Source organism: Desmodus rotundus, chromosome 3, assembly GCF_022682495.2.
Source record: "Desmodus rotundus isolate HL8 chromosome 3, HLdesRot8A.1, whole genome shotgun sequence".
Lineage (NCBI taxonomy): Eukaryota > Metazoa > Chordata > Mammalia > Chiroptera > Phyllostomidae > Desmodus > Desmodus rotundus.
The window spans coordinates 7335382-7355086 of NC_071389.1; the positions used below are offsets into that span (position 1 = coordinate 7335382).

At 49.3% G+C, this 19705-nt stretch overlaps 2 protein-coding genes across 3 annotated transcripts; both read left to right on the forward strand.

Annotated features, from left to right (window-relative positions):
* The first annotated feature begins 366 nt into the window (after positions 1–366).
* CFAP107 (cilia and flagella associated protein 107) lies at positions 367–11811 on the forward strand. Of its 2 annotated transcripts, XM_024554069.3 has the most exons (4): positions 367–665; positions 7545–7658; positions 10419–10596; positions 11298–11811. In XM_024554069.3, the coding sequence occupies exons 1-4, from the start codon at positions 552–554 to the stop codon at positions 11477–11479; spliced, it is 588 nt and encodes a 195-aa protein (XP_024409837.1). In that variant the 5' UTR covers positions 367–551; the 3' UTR covers positions 11480–11811. The 2 variants fall into 2 exon arrangements, with proteins under 2 accessions (XP_024409837.1, XP_045046739.1); XM_045190804.2 differs by lacking the exon at positions 7545–7658.
* Positions 11812–16088: 4277 nt separating this feature from the next.
* On the forward strand, positions 16089–18893 carry LOC112298971 (PRAME family member 12). The gene is made up of 3 exons (XM_024554070.3): positions 16089–16375; positions 16801–17373; positions 18296–18893. The coding sequence occupies exons 1-3, from the start codon at positions 16089–16091 to the stop codon at positions 18867–18869; spliced, it is 1434 nt and encodes a 477-aa protein (XP_024409838.2). The 3' UTR covers positions 18870–18893.
* Positions 18894–19705: the final 812 nt, after the last annotated feature.

A 19705-nucleotide genomic window follows, 5' to 3' on the forward strand; every position in this document is an offset into this window, starting at 1 on the left:
GTAAAATGGGTACAATCATGGTACCTGCTTCCTAGGGCTGAGGTAAGGATTAAACGAGTGAGCGCATGTAACCATCTCAGTGAGGGCCTAGCACATCAGCCCTCATTAAAAAGGAGGTGATCATCTCAACTCACTCATGTTGTAAAGATGCAGCAAGGATGATGCCCCTCAAGGAGTAACAACACAGAAACCAGATTCTTCTGGCTCTTGCTGTTACGGTGGTGGTTATTGATTTGGTTTGCTTTTGGGGGGTCAATTTTGTTCTTGAAGAATCAGCTGCTCCCTTAAGGAGCCTATTTATACTCTGCGTCTATCACCATGGAGACAGTCAACAGTAGGGAATCCAAGATCACTTCACCTCTCCCCTGGAGGCTGAAAATGGATTCTCGAGGCCCTTTGATTCTGTGAAGTTGGCAGGGTGTCATCAACTGCCCGCTCAAAAGGGTGTCTGGGAAGAAAGATAAAAGGCACTCAAACGTGGCGATGCCATAAAATCTCCCTGCTCCCGAAACCGTAAACTGCGTCCAGTCAAACCCGGGGGAAGCCTCACCATGCAGTTATTGACGGCAGTAAGCCCACAGTCATTGTACACTCCCAGCTGGAAGATTGAGAGCAACTATTCAACCCGAGTGCTCACTGGAAACTGGGTGGAAGAGAGGAGGAAGGTAAGGACAGACAGAAGGTGGAGAGTGCTCCGAGGGAGGACAGGCAGGGAGGGGCAGGAGTGGAGCCACTCCTATTTTCAGACCCAGGACCCTAGATAGCTGCATCTTAAAATACGGGGTTAGGGTGTCTGTGGGCTACATCGGGAGTTAGAGACAAGTAACCCTCAAGGTCCCCACTGTATCTTGAAAATGTCATAGCAGATGAGCCGATATAGTTGTGTCTCATAGTATTGTTTTCAGTGGAGAGTTTCTAGGCATCTGATATTTCCTGTCCCTAATTCTTCTGAACCTTGATTTTTGAAATCAATATCTTTATTGATTTTAGAGAGAGAGGAAGGGAGAAAGCAAAAGAGAGAAACGTTGACTGGTTGCCTCCCATATGCGCCCCTTTGGGGGACTGAGCTCACAACCTAGGTATCTGCCCTGACCAGGAATCGAACCCCCAAACTTTTGGTATATAGGATGATGCTCCAGTAAGTTGAGCCACACCGGCCAGGGCTCTATACCTTGATTTGAAGAATTTCTTCTCTCCCTGGCCTGGCCCTTATTAGAATGTGGTACCTACCAAGGTAGGCTTGACATCCCCTGGGTGGATGTTCGGGATGAGATGCTGCTCTCTGGCACCTGTTCCACAGCCTTGCCATGCTACCTGCGCATTTCAGATTCTGCTTTCAAAACAAATGGGCTCATGGTATTTCCATTTCTTCAGAGGCCATTACAAAATACTTTGCCTGAATTGGCCTACTTAGAGTTGAATGTCTTCATGTTTGGCAATCAAGACCGAGCCACTTAAATTATCGCAGGGATATCTAAATATCCTCACATTTTCTTGGGAAATGGGCCAAGGAAAACGAGTGATAGAATTGGTAGCTTTGGTGTAAGTGTGGGAAGATTGGTAGTGATTTCTAAGAACTGGAATAGGCTGTTTTTATGGAGCACATTAGCATTCACCACCCTTCTGGCCAGACATGACTGGTGGCCATTCTTAGATCTGAGTGCACTTGGTTTTGTGTGAGGAGCGGATATGTATCATGGAAGTTCCAAAGGTGAAAAGGACTGTCTGAGCAATCCCTTCAGGCTCCTGTGGGCAAGGTAGTGCCCAGGGACATTGTGAGCTGGCCCTATACCTAGATGAAATTGCATAAAGAGAGTGGAGTGGGAATGATGTAAGAAAGAGAGCAGGTTACGAAAATTCAGGTCCTTGTTCTATCATGGAAGCACTTAAAAAACTACTGTTGCCAAGCTAAAATAACTATGTAGGGGCTCTGGAAAACAGTCAAAGCTCTATAGCAACAAATCAAATGCCCAATTTAGAAAAAGCCACATTAAAAATGGTAGAGAATCCCATGGTATTTTCACTCACCCTTTTCACATACCCTCTCTGTGACATGGTGCAATGTGGGGGAAGCAGTGGCCCAGCTCCCAATTCCCTCCCTCAAACTCAGAAGGAGTAGAGCAACATTCTAACCTGCCTGGGAGCTGCCTGACTGATGGGTCTCTGTTTTGCCTAACTCACAGCTCAGACAGGAAAAGTGGTATAGTTCATATTTTGGGCCAAGAAAAGCTGTGAAAAGCAGCAGTAGTCACAGCTAGTGCAAACTGCCAGACTACAGACCTGCAAATGTCAGGGACAAGAGATCACAGGGAGAGAAATGCAACAGAACATCCAAGGCCCTGGGAAGAAGCAGGGAAGAGAGTCTTGAAAAAATTAAGGCATTTTAAAGAAGTCATGTATACAGGGGGAACACATACGCACACACAAAGAAGCCTGGGCAAGAGGCAGGCTCAGAAAAGTCCTGAGAAGTCCTTAAGTCATCACACCAAGTAGACTTCAAGGTTCAGAACCTGCCCTGTTAGTTAGTAGAGATCTTCTCTTGAATGGAGCTAGTTTGCAAAGACTCAGAGAGGTGGCTTTTTTTTTTAAATGCCCAATATTTAATAAGACATCTTAAGGTATATGAAGACCCAGGAAAACATGGCCCACTCAAAGAAAAAAACTAAAGTAGCTAAAATTGTCTCTGAAGAAACACAGGCTTCAGAAGTATATGACAAAAACTTTAGAAAAGCTATCTTAAATATACTTAAAGAGCTGAAAGAATACATGGACAAAGAACTACAGTTGACTCTTGAACAATGTGGGGCTTAGGGGGATTGACCCATCTCTTGTGCAGTCAAAAATTCATGTATAACTTTTGACTCCCCTCAAACTTAACTATATTAATAGCCTACTGTTGACCAGAAGCCTTACTGGTAACATAAACTGACAATTAACACATATTTTGAATGACAATATATAATACAGCCTAACATATATGTAGTATTCTTACAGTAAAGTAAGTTAAAGAAAAGAAAATATTACTAAGAAAATTGTAAGAAAGAGAATATACATTTATAGGACTTATTGGAAAAAATCCACATATAAGTAGACCCACACAGTTCAAACTCATATTGTTCAGGGGTCAACTGTAAAGAAAAATCAGAAAAGTGATATATGAACAAAATGAAAATTTCAATAACAAGATATAAATTATAAAAAGGAACAAGACAAGAATTTGGAGCTGAAAAATACAATAACTACATCGAAAAATTCACTAGAGACATCCCACCGGAGACTTAAACAAGCAGAAGAAAGAATCAGAGAGCTTGAAGGAATATAATTTGAAATATTTGAGTCTGAAGAACAAAAAGAATGAAGAAAAATTAACAGAGCCTAAGGACTTGTAGGATACAATCAAGCTGACCAATACACACATTATGAGAGAAAAGAGAGCGTGAAAGGGGCAGAGAGATCGTTTGAAGAAATAATGGCTGAAATCTTCCCCAATTTGAAGAAAAGACATGGATCTACAAATCTAAGAAGCACAATATAGTCCAAGTAGAATGAATCCAATTAGACCACCCCAGAGACACATTATAATCAACTGTTGAAAGTCAAAGACATAGAGTATCTGGAAAGCAGCAAGGGAAAATTGACTTATCACATACAAAGGAGACTTTATAAGATCATTGGCAGATTTTTCAGCCGAAGCCTTGCATGTGGAAGGCAGTGGGGCAACATATTTAAAGTGCTCCAACACAAAACCAAAACTATCATCTGAGAATACTATAGCCAGCAAAACTGGTCTTCAGAAATGAAGGACAAAGGAAAACATGCCCAGATAAACAAAAGCAGAGGAAGCTCATTGCCACTAGACCTTACCTGCAAAAAATGCTAGCAAAAATCCTTGCAGCTGAAATGGAGCAATGCTAGATAGTAACCTGAAACCTTAAAAAAGTATGAAGACCTATAGTTAAGGTAAATCTGTGGACAAACATAAAAGCCACTATTACAATAATTTTTTGTTTGTAACTCCACTATTTTCTATAGAATTTAGAAACAAATGCATAACATTATTATAAATCCATGTTAATTGGTGCACAATATATTGATATGTAATTGGTGACATCAATAACATAAAGTGGGGGAGGGTGGAGCTGCAAAGTTTTTATATAGGAGTTAAGTCAAGTTGGTATCAATTTAAAATATATGTTATAACTTTAGAAATGTTTTATGTAATGCTTATGATAACTACAAAAGTATCTCTAGAATATACACAACAGGAGATGAGAGGAAATAAAAGTGTATCACTACAAAAAAAATCAATTAAGCACAAAGAAGGACAATAATGGAGAAAATGAGAGACAGGAGCCCTGTAAGACATACAGAAGAAGGATAAAATGTCAAAAGTAAGTCCTCCCCTAACAGTAATTACAGGGAAATAGATTAAACTCTCAATCAAAAGATATAGATGGGCAGAATGGGGGTTGGGGGGACCAGGATCCAACTACACCCCATCTATGAGACTGTCTTTAGACCTTAAGGACACGCATAAGTTGAAAGTGGAAGGGTAGAAAAAGGTACCCCATGCAAATAGTAACCAAAGGAAAGCAGAGTGGCAATACTCATATCATTAAAAAAATAGACTTTAAGTCAAAAAATGTTCCAAGAAACTAAGAGAAACAGTATATATTTAAGAAAAGGTCATAAAGAAATAAAATAGAAAATCTAAATAGACCGGTAACTACTAAGGAGGTTAAATTAGTAGTCAAAAACCTCTCAAAAAACAAAAGCCCGGGACTGAATGGCTTCACTGGTGAATTTTACTTAATATTTAACTCCCTCAACATAATGAAGGCTGTACATCAGAAGCCCACAGCTAACATTAGACCCAATGGTTAAAGACCAAAAGCTTTTCTTCTAAGACAAGGATGCCTGCTTTTGCCACTTCTATTTAACATTATATTAAAAGTTCTAGCCAGAGCAAGAAAAAGAAATAAAATTCATAGAATTGGAAAGAAAGAAGTAAAATTATCTCTACACGACATGATCATATGTGCATCAAATCCTAAAGACCCCCCCAACCACCTCCCCCATTAAGACAAATAAACAAATTCAACAAAGTAGCAGGATACAGAATCAACATGCAGAAATCACATGCATTTCTATACATTAACAGTGGACCATCTGAAAGAGGAAATTAAGAAAACAATTTTATTTATAATAGCATGAAAGAGAATAAAATACTTCGAAATAAACTTGAAGGAGGAAAAAGTCTTATTCACTAAAAACAAGTCATTGTTGAAAGAAATAAGAGAAGACAGCAATACACGAAATGACGTCCTGAGCTCACCACCTGGAAGACCTCATGTTGTGAAGGTGTCCATACGGCCCAAAACCATCTTCAGATTCAATGCAATTGCTATGATTTTTTTTTTGCACAAGTTTTAAAATCTACCCTAAAATTCACTGGGAATCTCAGGAGACTCTGAATAGCCAAACAAATCTTGAAAAGAAGAACAAAGTTGGAAGACTCATATTCTCTGATTTCAAAACTTATGACAAAGCTACAATAATCAAAAGAGTTGGGTACTGGTGGAAAGGCAGACACACAAACCTGTGGAGTAGAATAAAGACCAGAAATAAACCTTTACATATCTGACCAGATGGTTTCAGCAAGGATACCAAGACCGCTCAATAAAAAAGAACTTTTTTTTTTAAAACAAATGGTGTTGGGAAAACTATCCACATGCAAAAGAATAAAGTTGGAGCCTTACCTTGCACCATATACAAACATTAATTAAAAATGGATCAAAGACCTATATAAAGACCTAAAACTAGAAAACTCTCAGAAGAAAACATGGGAGAAAAGCTTCATGACACTGAGTTTGGCAATCGTTTCTTGGATATGGCACCAAAATCATAGGCAACAACAACAACAACAAAACAGATAAACTGCACTTCATCAAAATTAAAAACGTTTAGGCATCAAAGAAAACTATCAACAAAGTAGAAAGGCAATGGCCAGAATGGGAGAAAATGTTTCCAAAATGTATCTTCTATGTGATAAAGGAATAATATCCAGAGTATATAAAGAACTCTTACAACTCAACACCAAAAACCAACCCAATTACAAACTGGTAAAGAACTTGAGTAGACATTTCTCCAAAGACGGTAGGCAAATGACCGGCAAGCACATACAAAGATGCTCAACACCACTAATCATTAGGGAAAGAACAATTTAGCAAATCAAAATTGTAATGAGTTACCACTTTACACTCACTAAAATGGGTATTATTTAAAAAACAAAAAACAAAAAACAAACAACCCAGAAAATAGCCCTGCCTGGTATGGCTCAGTGGATTGAGCTCTGGCCCGCGAACCAAAGAGTTGCTGATTCAATTCCTAGTCAGGACACATACCTGGGATGCAGGCCAGGTCTCAGGTGAGGGATGCATGAGAGGCAACCACACATTGATGTTTCTCTCCCTCTGTTCCTCTCTGTCTAAAAATAAATAACTAAAATCTTTAAAAAAACAGAAAATAACAAGTGTTGGTGAGGGTGTGGAGAAATTGGAACTGTGTGCCTTGCTGGTGGGAGTGTAAAATGGTGCCGTCACCGTGGCAGACAGTATAACATTTCCTCACAAAGTTCAACATAGAGTTACCATCTGACCCAGCAATTCCACTTCGGGCCATATAACCCCTCACTAGATTGAAAGCAAAGTCTTTAAGAGAGATATTTGTACATTCACGTTTGCACCAGTATTATTGGCAGTAGCCTAAAGGGAAGAAATAATTCCATGATGGATAAATGGATAAGCGAAATGTGGCATGTACACGCAATGGAATATTACTCAGCCTTTAAAAGGGAAAACATTCTGACATGCGCTACCATGTCGATGAACTTTGAAGACACTGTGCTAAGTGAGGTGAGCTAGCCACAAGAAGACGAGCACTGTAGGAACCCACCTAAATGAGTACCTTGAGTAGTCAAATTCACGGAGATGGAAAGTAGAATGGTGGGTGCCAGGGGCGGAGGGAGGGGAGAGGGGGCAGTTGCTGGATAGGGGCAGAGTGTCAGTGTGAGATGATGAAAAAGTTCTGGAAATGGATGGTGGTGGTGGCTGCATGATAATGCAAATGTGCTTAATGTTACTGAGTGGTGCACTTCAAAATGGCCTAAACGGTAAATGTGGTTAGGTACACTTCACCACAATAAACATTTAAATATAAACCAGGAAACATAATATCACAGCGGGGAGAAAAGAGTGAGCTGGGAAGAGTGAGTGCAAAGAAGAACAAGAAGGGGAGGAGGTGAGCACGGGGGAGGAGCAGGGAGAGGAGGTGAGCGAGGGACCAGTGGGAGGGGTCCTGGATGGCGGGGCGCACACTCCTTTTCTAGTACTGGAAGGGAAGGGACAGAATTAAGCCTGCATTGTGTGGGGTCCTGATTTACCCTTTCCCTGCCTGGCTTCTGATGGCCCGGGAGGTGAGGGGTTGCAGCAGAAGTTTGAGAAGGGAAGTCACAGAAGTTGTGTTGAAATTTTGATTTTTTCCAGTTCACCAAAGCCACTGAGAAGACTCCCCAGTCCTCTTACAGGAAAGCGTACGTTCCCTTCCCTGGCCACAGACCGGACCAGATCTCCAGGTGGTATGGGAAGAGTAGAGTTGAGGTGAGAGGAAGTAGGCACCCCATGCTCAGGCTGGGCCCCTCCCCAGGGCTCAGAGACCCCACCAGGCACCTTCTTCTAGGTCCAGTGCCCTCTTGGGAACACAGGAGTAGGCTCCTCAGTACTGTCCCCAGCCCAGGGGCTGCAGGTGGCACATGACCTGATGAGCAGAGATCTGTGCAATCTGAAGCTGGTAGCCTCCCCCACCCTGCACCCCAGCCCTTTCCTGCTCCATTTCCCCCATCCCTCCACACTTCTCCAACAGGGTACAGGCAAAGGCTGTAGGAAACAAACAACAAGCGTGGTTAATACTGAACTAAGGTGACTATTGTGAGGGATCACACAAGGTACTCCCAAAACAAGTGGCGGTGATGTTTGGATGACAGCGGTGGGTGTCATCTAAGCTCCAGCTTCCTGTTCTTTTGTATAAAAAGTCAAGGACACATTCAGCTCCTTCTCCCTGGGTGTCTGTGGCATGCTGTGTTCTAGGCCTGTGGAGCAGGGAGCAGGGGGATGCAACCTCAGGACCCCCCCCATCCCACCATCCCTGCTGGACTCTACACCTGCCTGAAGGCAAGGTGGGGGCAGGGAGGCACAGGATGAGGGGTGGACATCTGTCAGAATGGGAGCATTTGGAGCTGAAAGAGATTGTTGAGCTCAGCGTGCTCATTTTCCCATCAAATGTGCCCAGGGGTGGTGAGTGTCACGTCCGAAGCTGTGTAGCTAAGGGACAGAGCAGGGGCCTGCTCTGAAAATCAAGCAAGGAGCATCCTGAGATGCTCCTTCTTCACATGCCGGAGCTGCCTTCTGCATTTGGGGACCTATGTTGGGACGAAGAGCGCCAGGATCTCAGTCAGCTCTGCACTGGCACCCTCGGACCCGGCTGCTGCTCTGGGGCTGCCGACCGCACCATTCACGCGCACTGAAGAGACAAATGCATTTCAATATAAGGAAGCAAAAGTTAGAACCCACGATCGGGGCTCCCAGTCCCCAACCATCCGTGCACGTGAGGCACTTCACGTTGTCTTCCACGCCCACGAGGTGCCCTTTCTTAGACCTGTGGACCCGCTACAAACCTGGATGGAGGGCTGACCACGCATATGCACACAGTTGTTAAAATTAAGACAAGCCCTCCCTCCCCCAACACACAGAGAATAGAACCAAGCAATCAGACATTCATTGCTACAGATGGCTCGAGTGGCCAGTTTGCGTGGCTGCTTCCACTCTATCAGTTCTTCTTGGGCTTCCTTTTGCACACCACCCACCCACCCCCACTCCCAGGACCCTTCTTAGGCAAACGCTGACGGCTGCTTAAGTGGGCCTTGGACAGCTGAGGTCATCACCCCCCAGGGAAAACCCCCTGCCTGTGCTTTTCTCCTAGGCAGGTGTATTAATCACATTGTTAATTTTATCTCTTTTATGATGCTTTGCTATTGTAGGGATGCAAACCGACCATCCCGAGCCCATCTCTGCAGCCACCCCCTTTATCTGACACTGACTCACCCAGCCGCAACGCCCCCTCCCTTAGGCCACTCCAGGGGCAGGCACCCACAACCAGAGGCACCCCTCTAGCCTAGAGCCTTCTGAAACTAGTCAAACTATGCCATCCTAACCTTCTCAAACCAGCCCACCCTGCCTCGCCCATTCCCTGCGCCATACTCTCTCTTTTCCTTTTCTGCCTCTGACCCACCCTGGTGCTTCCCCATGTGGCCCTGCGTGGCGTGGCGTGCCCCCTCTTCGGGGACCTGTAAGCTCAAAGGCAGTTGTCTGTACGTCTGTCACCATACCATAGCTGAGGAAAACAAAATCCTGGGAACATGATGAAGACGGTGGGGCCGTGCCCCAAACCGAGAGAAACAGCAAGAGAATGCCTGTTGGCCTCTGCCCTTTCCCCTCGGCACTGCCCTTGGCCGATGGGAACCTCTTCGGCTGGCTTTCCCTGGCGCTGGAAATGCTCTGGGCACCTGGTGACGGAGACCTTGGGAATCCTGGCTGAATGTCTGTGCCCACGCCCCTGTCTCCCTAGACCATTGTGCCCTGACTTATTTATGGACCAGCATATTGGGTGAGCCGGCGTTTCCAGACCAGAGCAGACACAGTCGTCCCTGTGTGCTCCAGACAAGGGGACGGGCGTGCAAATCGCATTCTCCTCCACTGTAAATCAGCCTGGTCCCCCAGGATTCCTGTCCGGGCTCAAGGGCTTTTCTGAGGAAAAGCTCTGATTCAGGCAAACGTCCCAGAGTAGGGAGAACAGGGCTTTCTTCTCCCTGTCAATTACTCTCCACCAAAGGGATCCCGCCCGGAGTCTCCAGCTGAGGCTGCCATACATCCTGTGCAGAAGGAGGCTGTTTTCTGACACTTCCCATAGTAACCGATTGAAGTACAAGGCGTGTACGCCAGGCTCCGTATTCAACTTTCACTCGCCATGGAAATAGGCACTTGGAGACTGGAGACAAGTGGAGGGGACAACTTCAGAGCACAGGGGCATGCGGGGAGACAGTGCGACCCTCCCCATCCAGCTGGGGGTCATGACTTCCCTGTTAATGCGTGCCCATAGTTCTGACTTGGCAGAAGCTGGGGGTCACTCGTACGTACAGAGAACTGACTGCAGCTAAGCTGAGGCATGTGTTTGGAGGGGAGCTGCGTCGGGGTGGGACAGATAAGTATGGCCCAGGGAGTCCACACAACCACACTCGCCATCACCGTGGTGGGCAGGCGATGCCTGGCTCCGGTCAGTAACGTGCCCATTGCCTGTCCTTCCAGGGGCTCCCGTACAAGCACATCATCACACACCACCAGGAGCCCTCACACCGCCGTCTGATCAGCACGTACGATGATCACTACAACCGGCATGGTTATAACCCGGGCCTGCCCCTGCGCCGTGTCTGGGACAAACATAAGTTGCAGTGGCTTCCAGAGAAAGCCGACTTCCCCCTTCTGGGTATGTTTATAATTCTGGATTTCCCCCTGCCTTGGGCTGTCAGGGGCCCATACCTGCCCTGGGCTGAGGTGTGCCCTGCTCCCGCAGAATGACCAGCCCAGGGGACCCTGGCTCAAGGAGAGCATTAGAATGAGCTGATGGGGGGAGAGGTCCTATTTGCTCCCAGTGCTGCCACCTGCCCTCTCCCCCCTGGGCTTTCCCGAGGAGATAATTGAGTTGAGAAGGCGGGAACCACTTAGGGATTAGAGGGAAGAGCATTCCAGGGTGGGGGTAGCTCCAAGATAGCACCAGAGCTTTTTGGAGGGACTTACTTGAGAGAGTAGCTTAGTCTGATTTATGTTTCAAGCTACCTGCATCCTTTGCCTCCTTCTCTTTGCAGTCCTACCCTTCGATGTAATAGGACATAGGTCAGAGAGTAAACTGCTTGTCACTCTGCATTACTTTTTGCAAGGGTTTCTTCACCTCCCAAGCCCACACTTCTCCCTTCCCTGCTGGGGTGGGAGAGTTACCCAAGAGCGGGCGGCACCACCCTCAAACAGGTCATGGGGGTGACTTTTCCAAGGCCTCCTGGTCCCTTGTGAGTATACAGGGAGTGCCCCAGCCTGAGGCTCCCACAGGCTGGCCAAGTCAACACTCGCCCGCAAGCCTGCCTTCCCTCCCGTGCACTCCAGCTGAGTCCCTGGACCTGCTTTCTCTTGCAGCTCCCCCTACAAACTACGGACTCTATGAGCAGCTGAAGCAGAGATGGCTCACTGCCAAGGCTGGTCTGAGAGAGAGCATCTACACTTTATCCTACCCCCGACCACCACTGTGCGCTCTGTCCCGGCGGGAGCACGCCATCCCGGTCCCTCCGCCTCGCCTGCACCCTGTCCCACGCTTCTGAGAACCACCACCCCACGGGCAGCACAGGCAGTGCCAACTGGAGACCCACCACACGGTCGGGCCTGCCAGTGGGAGGCACTGCAGAGACAGCCTGAGCTCTAAATCCAGCCCGTCGGAGGGGTCCTCAGAACTATGGTCTGGGTTTAGGGCTTGCGCCCCTCCTCCACACCCACGGTTCCTGTCTTCCCCATGCCACAATTAAAGCTCTTTGACATGGTGGGGTGTCTTGTATGTGCAGAAGGTAAGACTGTTAGAAGACACAGAAGGACCCTTACGTTTCACTCCCTCATTTCACAGGAGGGGAAACTGAGGCCCAGAGAGGCCATGTGACTCCTTCAAGTTCTCACAGCTGGGTACATACCTCCCCGGAGTCTCTGATCCAATGGGAGAAACAAATGTGACTACAAGATGCTTCTTGAAAACTCCACGGAATAGTCAAATGCGCTTATGGGGAGGGCAGCCCAAAAGGAGTCCAGGGTCTGTCGTTGCCACTGCAGACATGCCCTTGAACCCGAGGGCTCAGGGAAGGGAAGACACGCAGTGTCTCCCCTCCACTTCCTAACTCTCAGATCTTTTTAGGAGTTCGGGGACAGGGAATTTTTCGGTGAGTGGCTTGGAGGGAGGGTAGATCCCTGGCGCACGAACCCGGGTGCTGTCCTGGCACAGGAACAGGGTGCTGTCCTCCCCCAGGATGGAGTCCCCTGAGACGGGTGTTACCACCTGCTGTGGAGGCCACCCGGGGTTGAGAGCAGCTCGTCCCTGGTCTGCCCCCTCGGACTGTCAACATTTGAACTGCAGAGCCTTCCTGTGAATGGCCTTTCGCTGCCTTACACCCCCACCCCAACTGTTTGCACCCACTACTGTAGAGACAGTGCTGGGCATTCAGTGGGTGTTTACTAATCCCTGGCTGGATGGATGAATGAGCCCTTGTCTTTTGGAGCTCCTCCATGAACCCACACTCTGCCCCACTGTCTATGCTCCTCTCGTTCTCCAGCGTGAGCCTCCTCCGTCCAGCTGCTTCCTGTCAAGGTAAGAACGTGCAGCCTGGAAGCAAGACTCAACAAACAGGAAAATGCTTCCCAGGATGACAGTTTGGGGTTTCTTTTACGCTTTCAGAATTCAGGAGGCACTGTAAGGAGAATTAGGCAAAGGTGGGAGAGAGCAGGATGGGGATTGGATAAGGGGGTAGTTAACGAGATTATGTGCTCTCCTGAGGGCCCATGACACCAATTCTGAAAAAGAGGCACTTCAAAGGCTGTTAACCTTGGGCTTGAGTATCCACCACGACCTGCCCAGGTGGCAATTTATGATCAGCTCACCCTGTGAGGTTACTTCCGGTTAGATTTATTACAGAGCCCTTCCACCCCCCTTTTTTGTTCACAGTCCTAAAACCTCTGCCCCAGGGGGGACCTCTGTATCCAGGCCCCAACCACTGTCTAAAGATATTCTTCCCAGAGCTCAGCTTCTCCCCAATCCTGATTCAGCAGGAACGAGCCCCTCGATTCCTTGCCCAGCCTCAGAGTGGAAATCAGCTCCCTGCCTCTGCATTCTTGAGAGCCTAGCCGCCCATCCATGCCACCGCTGTCAGCGCATCTCACCTGTTCTGTCACCAAAACAAACCAACCACAAATAAACAACAGAAAAATGAATGGATCGGACTATTTTTCTATGAATTTTTTCACTTTTTTTTTTTTTTTTTGGTCACTTGCTACCACATTCTAGCCAATAATCAAGAAAAAAAATGGTGGGAGGAAAGTTGAGTTAATATTTATTGTGGGGAGCCAAGCACAGGACCGGGGTTTTACTGGATGATCCTGTTGACCGTCACCACCGCCAGCCACGGCCGGTGCCCCAAGGCAGGGATTGGAAGTGTCATTTCTGCCTCGTAGATGAGACTGAGGTCCTCTGTTTTACCTGCGCAGCTTGTTTTTTGTGATAGCAGATTCTGCCGTGAAAACAACGTGATACATTGTGGATCTGGTGCTGTCCGAGGCTTCCTCCAGTCACAGCGGAGCCTATGACGCTAGAACGTTATTACAAAGCATTAAAAAGAGCAGTGCCTTGCCAGGCGCCGGGACCGCAGGATGTCATATTCAAGAGCAGGGACAAACAGGCGGGCCTTAGAATTCCACCTCCACCACTGACAGGCCGAGGGGCCTTGAAGAAGCCACTGTGCCGTCCCCCACTCCCTCCCGCCAATCTCTCTCTTCCTCTGTCAGTGATCATCTCTAAGGCAGAGAAAAATACTGGACTCAGTATTTTTCTGGTGCGGAGTAGTAAGTCCTGCATACATGTTAGTGGCTGTTGCTCAATATTCAAAGACAATAGACATAATCCAGAAAACAGTCCGGGCCACAGAGGACAACTTAGACCTGAGTCACAGGGCAGCTGCTCCCTCTGCTACGATGCTGTGCTTGGACAGCGGAACCCTGCGCCTTCGGAGCTCAGCCCGCTGGTGGGACGAGCCTGCCCCCTGGTGGCCAACTCAACGCCAGTTTACAAGTGGCCAACAGTCCAGCAGGGCACTGTGGCCTGTCCCAGGATGAGCCTCATAAAGGCAGAAGAAACACAGTACTCCTTTGCTGCAGAGCTGAGACCGACCTTGGAGAGCGCCTGGCTTTGAAATCCCATCATCCTCTGGGGAGGGGCAGAGGCAGAACCTCCCTTTTGCCCTCAAGGATGACACTGTCTCCACTTCAGCCTGTCCCCTTTTAGTGTCTCAGCTCACCCAGAGGGAAGTCTCTCAAACCCCCTTCTCTCCCAGAAAAGCCCCATCCCTTACGTAGCATTGGGTCATTCACAGGGTGCCCTCAGGACCGCTCCCCACCGTGGTTGACATGGTCTCCTTCAGAGAAGCCCAGCGGTCTGGGGGACCGGCCACGTCCCTTGCTCCCTGTGTGAGCTCAGAATCTCCTCTGTTTCTTGACACGAAGCCTAAGTGACAACTTGAGGCAGGGACCCATTTACTTTCCTTTCTTTGGGGATGGCACCATCGTCCTCCTGAAGCTGTTTTAACCCTGGCACATTTCGATAATTTTGCTGTGGCCAGAGACCCCCCCCAACGATGACGCTTTCAGATTTTGTGTCTTTCCTGACCACAGCCAGGAACCGATTACACCCTTCCTTACACCCTTCCCTGGCTCACACTGAGGGTGACAACTTCCAGGCCATCAGCAAAACTCAGTCCTGCACGTCACCCCTCCCTAATTCTCTCCCTTCCTTAAGTGTATGTCTGATCCAATCAATTAATCTGGAGGAAGGCAAAGATCCCATCAGGGTTAAGGGACAGAGATTGAGGAATCTAATTAGGTATTGATTTCTGATTGGATGTTGATAGTTGAAAGGGGAAGATGTGATTACAAAGGCCTAAAAAACCCTGGGACACCAAAGAAGAGACGCAGAAACTCACCTCTGGAGTCACTGCTGGGGTCTTCACCAGGTCTGAGGTTTGAGCACCCGGCTGACCGCATCGGCACAGGTAAGCTACCCCCTCCGCTGGGGATGCCCTCCTTACCTAAGGCAGCTGGTCTCCCACGGTGACACGCAGCCTGAGATGGACAGACACCTTTCTTTTTTCTTTCTTTGCACACCAGTAGATGTAAGTCTTCGGTGTTGCCTCTCAGTGTAGTTTTGCTCAAATCCCAAACATTTTGATTTGTGATTTGGTTTGTTATTTTTAAATATCTTAACTGAGCTGATGTTATTTTATTCTTTCGTGTTTCTTCTGTTATTTGCTTCATTTTTGTTCTTTTCTTCTTTTTTCTTTGTTCCTTTTCATTTTCATGTGTATAGTTTTTGCTTTGTTTTCGGGGTTTTTTTTTTTTTTGTCTCATCTAAAAACGTTAAAGATGGACTTCCGGCCAAGATGGAGGCGTAGGTAGACACACTGTGCCTCCTCGCACAACCAAAAGAAGGACAACAAATTTAGAAACAAAAAAACAACCAGAACTGACAGAAAATCGAACTATAGGGAAGTCCCAAAACCAAGGACTTAAAGAAGAAACATTCATCCAGACTGGTAGGAGGGGTGGAGACGGGCAGCCAGGCGGAGAGGACTCAAGGTAAGGTGGCAGCTAGCAGACCGGGCAGTCCCACATTCGTGGGTGCAAAAACCGGGAGGAACAACTGGGGAGCGAGACAGACCGCACAACCCAGATACCAGCTCGGGGAAATAAAGCCTCAAACCTCTGACTGCAAACACCTGTGGGGGTTGAGGCGGAGGTGGGAGAAACTCCCAGCCTCACAGGAGAGTTCGGAGGGTGCGGGCTGTTTGGGCCTCGTGACGTCTCCGTTTCCGTCACTTTATGTAATGGTCTGAAAGTTCCCCTCCAGAAGTGGTGGGGTCAGCTTTCAGGCTCCTCGGTTCCCACTTCCTGGTTGCACTAGAATCAGAGATGTGGGTGCCTCTGAGATGCTTGTCCGGGGGCCGGCAGGGGCAGACTGGAGCTGGGTAAACTGAGGCCCTCACCATCACCAGGCAGTGGCTTTGGCCCTGAGTTGGGTCTTCCGAAGGACAGGGAGTCAGATGCTGGGGGTGATCATGCTTGGCCTGACAGGGATGCTTTGTGCCCTAGATGCGTCCACGGGATTCCCTCCATAACAGATCGAAGATGAGCTTCCAGACCCCACCCAGACTCCTGGACCTGGCGGGACAGAGCCTGCTGAGGGACGAGGCCTTGGCTGTCACGGCTCTGGAGTGCCTGCCCACTGAGCTCTTCCCGCCACTGTTCATGCAGGCCTTCTTTGGGAGACACAGAGAGTCCCTGAAGGCCATGGTGTGCGCCTGGCCCTTCGACTGCCTCCCTCTGGGGGGCCTGATGCAGAGGCCTCAGCACAGGACCCTACAAGCTGTGTTCGACGGGCTCGACATCTTGCTTGCCCAGAAGGTTCGCCCCAGGTGAGGCTGATCCAGGTAGCCCCATAAGGTCCTGGGCATCCTGGAAGACAGCTGGGGTCCAGCAGTGTAGAGGGCCTAGGGGGTGGGCCAGAGGTTTCTGAGGGTGACATGGACATTCAGAGAAGCTTGGAGGCCTGCTTATAAGGCAGGGGCACCTGAAAAAACATGCCCTGCGTCCTCCCCATGGTACTTAAAGGTGCTGGACCTGCTGACCAGGAAGTATGGAAGGGAAGAAGATGGAGAAAAGCAAAGCAGGGAAGGAAGAAGAGGGCAAAGGAGGAGCTGATGTTGGGGTGTAAAGTGAACGCTCAGGGGGGCGGAGTCCGACTGTTGCCTGAAGCTCTCAGGCGCTCGGGCTCACTCTGATCCGCTCCCATTCTGTCGACCGTGGAGCATCTCAGCCAACGTCCCTGTTCTCCCTGCAGCAGGTGGAGACTGCGGGTGCTAGATTTACGGAACACCGGCCAGAACTTCTGGAGCAGGTGGTCTGGAGCCAGGACCCAGGCACACTCCCAGACCAGACCTGTGGCCGCGGGCAGTTCCGGGCCGCAGCAGCCCTTGGCCCCCTTGGAGGTGTTCATAGACCTTTGCTTCAGCAATAGGATCCAGCATCATTTCTTCACCTACATTATCTGGTGGGCCAAGCAGAGGGAAGGATCCCTCCACCTGTGCTGTAAGACGCTGAAGATTTTTGCGGTGTCCGCCAAGAATATCAAGTCCCTGTCCCTGGTGCAGCTGGACTGCATCCAGGAGGTGGAAGTGAACTGCCCCTGGAGCCTGTCCACCCTGGGGATGTTTGCTCCCTACCTGGGTCAGATGACTAATGTGCGGAGACTCTCTCTGTCCCACATCCATGTGCCGGCCTCCAAGGAGGAGGAGCGGGGGGAGGAGCTCCATATTGACCAGTTCACCTCTCAGTTCCTCTGGCTGCAGCGCCTGCAGAAGCTCCATCTGCAATCTCCCGCCTTCCTCGCAGGCCATCTGGACCGGATGCTCAGGTGAGCTGTGTGACAGTGAGTGTGACAGCAGAATGTCAAGTGCTTTGTCTTTTTTGCCGCTCTGAAGCGTGGTATCACGTAGCCCCCCAAAGAAAGGAGGAGGCACAAACTAGGAGAGGGTGCTCAGAGCCAGCGAGGGTGGGCTTGTAAATGCTTCCTTAGGGAGAGATGTCTGAATTAAAGGTGACTTCGAAGAGGTGAGGGAAGAGGAAAAGCCACATGGGATCGAGCATTTCCGAAGATGAGTTCTGTGCCTGCCAGCTGTGTGAATGCAGATGGGCCTGCCTCAATTTCCCTGTCTGTAAGAGGTGGTTTTGTGCTCTCGGTAAGGCAAGTAGTAGAAGGGAAATGCATGATTCCGGAAATTAGGGATCAGCGATGAAAAGGGTGGCCAAAAGTGAGAGGTGGTTTGCGGGTAACCCCTACAGACTGGCCACCCCAGCTGGTGTGGCAGGATCGTGCCCAGGTGTGTTCATGCTGCCTCAGAAGCACTAGCCTCATGTGGCCCAGGCATCCTGGCACCTGGGGCCCCAGCCGTGGACAGAAGGAAGCCAGAATTGAGAGCGTTTTTGGTTTTATCCCCCAATATTAAGATTCAGGGATGCCCAGACTCGATCGAGACACTGTTAGGCTCTCTGAGCACATTCCAGTGTTTTCCATTATATCCATCCATCCATCTAAGTGGAGTGCTCTGCCTGACAGGTGAGTGAAGGAAGCTTTGGAGATTTCATGAACTTGACCTACTCACATAAGTGAAGGTGAAAGGACTCTGCCTAAAGCAAGACTGGGCGTCCCGGCTGTTGGCCTTGATCAGATGGTCAGAGCCACTCTGCACTTGGACAAATCAGTCCTCTGCCACTTGGAGGCCCCCTCGACCTGCCGCCCCCACTCCCCAGAACTAACTGCCCTGTCTCTCCCCCAGGTGCCTGCAGACCTGCCTGGAGACCCTCTCCATCACAAATTGCCTGCTCATGGAATTGGACTTGATACACCTGTCCCTGTGCCCGAACCTCCGTCAGCTCAAGGACCTGGATCTGAGTGGTGTCTGCCTGACGGAGTTCAGTCCTGAGCCCCTCCGTGTGCTGCTACAGGAAGTCACGGCCACGCTCCAGGGCCTGGATTTAGTTTACTGTGGGATCACGGACTCCCATGTCGAGGCCATTATGCCTGTCCTGAGCTGCTGCCACCAGCTCAGGGCCCTCAGCATGTCTGGGAACCGCCTGTCCCTGGCCACCATGGAGAAGCTGCTGCGCCACACCGCTGGGCTGCGCAGTTTGAGCCTCAAGCTGTACCCGACCCCTCTGGAGAGTTACAACGCCGACGGGGCTCTTGAACTGGGGAGACTGGCCCAGGTTCGGGATGAGCTGACAGGGATTCTGAGGGACTTGGGACGGTCCAGGACCATCCAGCTTAGCACCAGCCCCTGTCCTCACTGTGGCAAGCTGGTGTTCTGTGATGTGGAGCCCATTCTATTCTTCTGTGATAATCCTGCCTAGTGGGGTGCATCCAGCAAAAGCTTTCTCCCGGGCACTGGGAAGCTGAAACCCAGGACCCAGGTGCACACGGGATACACACCCACGTTGCAAACACGTGTTCAGTGTGAAAGGGGAAAGGGAGGGGATCCAGCCGGGGTGCAGGGGCAAGTGTTGGGGACTTGATGGGACATTAGGTGACAAGTGTCCTGTAGAGTCAGAAACATGAATCTGAATTGTGGAGGGGGAGCTGGGCTTGAGGTGCACGTGTGGGTTACCCTGGGGTGGATGGTTGTAAAGGAATGGTCAGAAATAAAGAAAATCTCCATGGCGACTGTCTGGTCCTCCATGATAATATTAACCTGTTCCCTAGTGTACACCTCACGGCTCTCCAGTTACTGATGAAAAGAAAAGGTGCCGAGTTGTCAGGGTCAGAAACTAGCCACTGGGAGGAGGTTCGGCTACAGGGCTCCCAGCAGCCTTTGCATCATTCCCTCCACTTCACTTCTCTCTGGGGCTTCTCATACCTCCTTGTGGCTGCTCAGTGGGTTCACACAACTGGAACACACGAAGTGGCCAAGGAGTCCCGCAGTGAAGGGGGCATCACTGTGGACCCAGGTGGTGACCCTGGGTGCGAGCATTTGTCAGGGTTCTCTGGGTGGAGCCATAAGTCTCAGTTCCCAGCTGTTGGCTGTGCCAGGGAGGGTTCACTGCACCAGGAAGGGCCCCCAGTCTGAAAGGAGTCATCCACGCTGCAGATGAAAGGAGCCACTGGGCCTCTCCAACCCACGCCCATCACCCTGGTGGGTCTCAGTGCTTCTGAAATTGACCTGCATGTGCTCAGGGAAAAACATCCACAT